This window comes from Vanessa tameamea, chromosome 19, assembly GCF_037043105.1.
Source record: "Vanessa tameamea isolate UH-Manoa-2023 chromosome 19, ilVanTame1 primary haplotype, whole genome shotgun sequence".
In the NCBI taxonomy this organism is placed as follows: Eukaryota; Metazoa; Arthropoda; class Insecta; order Lepidoptera; family Nymphalidae; genus Vanessa; species Vanessa tameamea.
The window spans coordinates 7,698,473-7,701,027 of record NC_087327.1 but is presented as its reverse complement, the minus strand read 5'-3'; the positions used below and the strand labels follow the sequence as shown (position 1 = coordinate 7,701,027).

The window sequence follows — 2,555 nt, the reverse complement described above, 5'->3', positions numbered from 1 at the left end:
TAGGAGTTTTAATTGCCAACATCAACAATAACACAAAATAAAATGTTTCATAATTTTATTTAAATATTGTACATTTATGACTACATCTAGACTAATATTTTAATTTAACCTATGTCTCCTTTTCTTCCTTCGGTTCTGGATATTTATCAGTCAGAAAACTTTTTATTTCTCCATATTCAACTTTAAGATTCAAACGAATTTTTTCATGATTTCTGAATTTTTCATATTTTTTAAGAAATATTTCATAGTGTGGCATTGTTTCGTAGAATCGTGGGAACTTCTTTCGCCTGAAGATCACTCGGTCATTCATGATATACTGATTGAAATCTAAAGTCTCATCTTTAGGTATTTCTTCTTTGGTTCTAACTACTGAAGGGCTGGCAACAACAATAGGATAATGTTCATTTTCAGCCCTAAACTCAACTAAATGAAGTTTCTTTTCTTCAGCAAGCTGCTGGTGAGTTCTCTGTAAAGTAGTATGATTTTAAAAAATAATTTTATATAAGACAATAATATATGATACTCTACCGCCCACCCTCACTTGTTTTAGGGAATGTTCATCATGTTCTTGGTATAAAAAGTAAGTCATAGTCCTTCCCTGAGGTTCAAGCTCGCTTAATACCAAATTTCACCACATTTAATTCAGTGGACAGACAGACAAAGGATGAGTTACTCTCGCATTTATAAATTTAGCATAGATAATAGAGTATTATATATTAGAATATTTCTCCTAAAAGCTTGTTTTAAATTTATAACACCTTCAACATAATTCCCAAAAATACAAAGATAATAACACAAATTTAATTCATTTTTTAACTATTACCTGTTGTAAAAGTCCAACAAAAAAAGCCTTAACAATATGTTGTAAATTATTGGAGCCCTCTAGCTTAGCCCTGAGATCCTTAATACCGATAGCTTGGCAAATCTCTTTTATGGCTCTGTGACACTTTAAGCCATGTCCTTCATTCTTCTTTTGCACATATATTTTAGTTTTACCAAATGCTGTGAAGAAGTCATGGAAAACTGGAAATAGAATATTACTATTAATATACTTTATTGATGATATTATATTTATTACAATGATAGGTATATATTTCTAAGTAAGGGTAAGAATTACCAAAATACAACCCACCAAATGGAAGGTTCCATTGACTTATGGCTGGCTGGTAGTACATGTCCAAGTTTTAAATACTAAGATGAATGATAATGTCTGATATAAAAGAACAATTTAGTATTCTTCAAAAATAAAAAATTACCTGTGTGACCGTTATAAATATCAAAATTCATCAATTTTTTTCCAGCCCTGTTTTTGGCTTTTCTTAATGCAGCAGGTGCTTCTTTTGCCTTTCCTATACCAAATCCAGCTAGACCTTGACCATTTCCAGTTACAACCTATATAAATTTATTTAACATATTTAAATAATTGAACATCAAAAAGTGAGCATGAGATTTCCATTGATTTAAAATATCATACCATAGCTTGGTAGTTTCTTGTGCGGCCTAAACTTCCTTTCATAATCAGGAGAGGTCTGAGTTGCAGAACTTTTGTATCAAATCCAGTGAACTCTTCTACATAAACATAAGTAATATTTTAACAAATGTTATGTTTGTGTATGTTAAACCATTTGTAATAAATACATTTTAAAAAATCTATAGATTATTTTAAAATAAAACAAAAATTACCATCTCCAACTGGGTCTGGGGCTCCGATGCTACGACCTGGCATACGTGAACCAGACCAACCACGCTCAATAGGGCTTAATCTCAATCGTCTGAACCTAGTCATTGAATCTCGTAGCTTAATAAGCTTCTCCATTCTGAATACAAAAAAGATTTGTTACCTTAACACCTAAACTCTAATAGAAACTTTGACAGATACAAAATAGTTGAAGATAACCTTTCAGGATCATCTGGTAAACGTTGTTGTTTAAGTAATTCTCTGCCCCTTATGACTGGAGCAGACAAGCCTGGCCACAGCATGTTAATTTTACCAGTACCAATTATCTGTCCACGATTTAAATCTCGAATACGAATCCGTCCAGCTCCTTTACCACGACCTTTTTTAGCTCCAGCATTACTTACAGATGTCACTGATTTCCATAATTTCTCGGCCGGTACTAGAATGTAATAAAAATTATGAGTAAAAAAAATTATAGAAAAATTTTATAACTTTATAGTAACATTTTTTAACGAATCTCACATTTATTGAAGAAGTTAAGGCAAGCAATCGTCGTAGTACTGATGTTTTTAAGGTTATATCCAGTAGTTTGATATTGTGGTATTTTGTTTACAAAAAAATTCAAAGGCTTATTAACTACATTTCTAATCGCAAGTATTTTGCTAGCCATTTTTATTCAGAAAGCAGAGAATTATCTCTGCTAATAATTAGCATTAAAAAAATAATAAGATATTCACTACACAATTTCCATTGATGACATTTTATTGACAGACATAAAAATCAGAGTATAATAGTGTCACAGTGGATGACAGATTTCTCTCATAATAAAATTCTTATGAATTTGTAAAAATATAGACTACTCTATTGCCCATATTAT

The 2,555-nt window shown here is 31.0% G+C and overlaps 1 protein-coding gene across 1 annotated transcript; it reads right to left on the bottom strand.

The window, feature by feature from the left end:
- Positions 1-41: 41 nt before the first annotated feature.
- Positions 42-2,485, bottom strand: LOC113399436 (small ribosomal subunit protein uS5m). The gene is made up of 7 exons (XM_026638578.2): positions 2,201-2,485; positions 1,898-2,117; positions 1,684-1,817; positions 1,475-1,569; positions 1,257-1,392; positions 824-1,023; positions 42-466 (listed from the first exon to the last, which is right to left on the bottom strand). The coding sequence occupies exons 1-7, from the start codon at positions 2,346-2,348 to the stop codon at positions 110-112; spliced, it is 1,290 nt and encodes a 429-aa protein (XP_026494363.1). The 5' UTR covers positions 2,349-2,485; the 3' UTR covers positions 42-109.
- Positions 2,486-2,555: the final 70 nt, after the last annotated feature.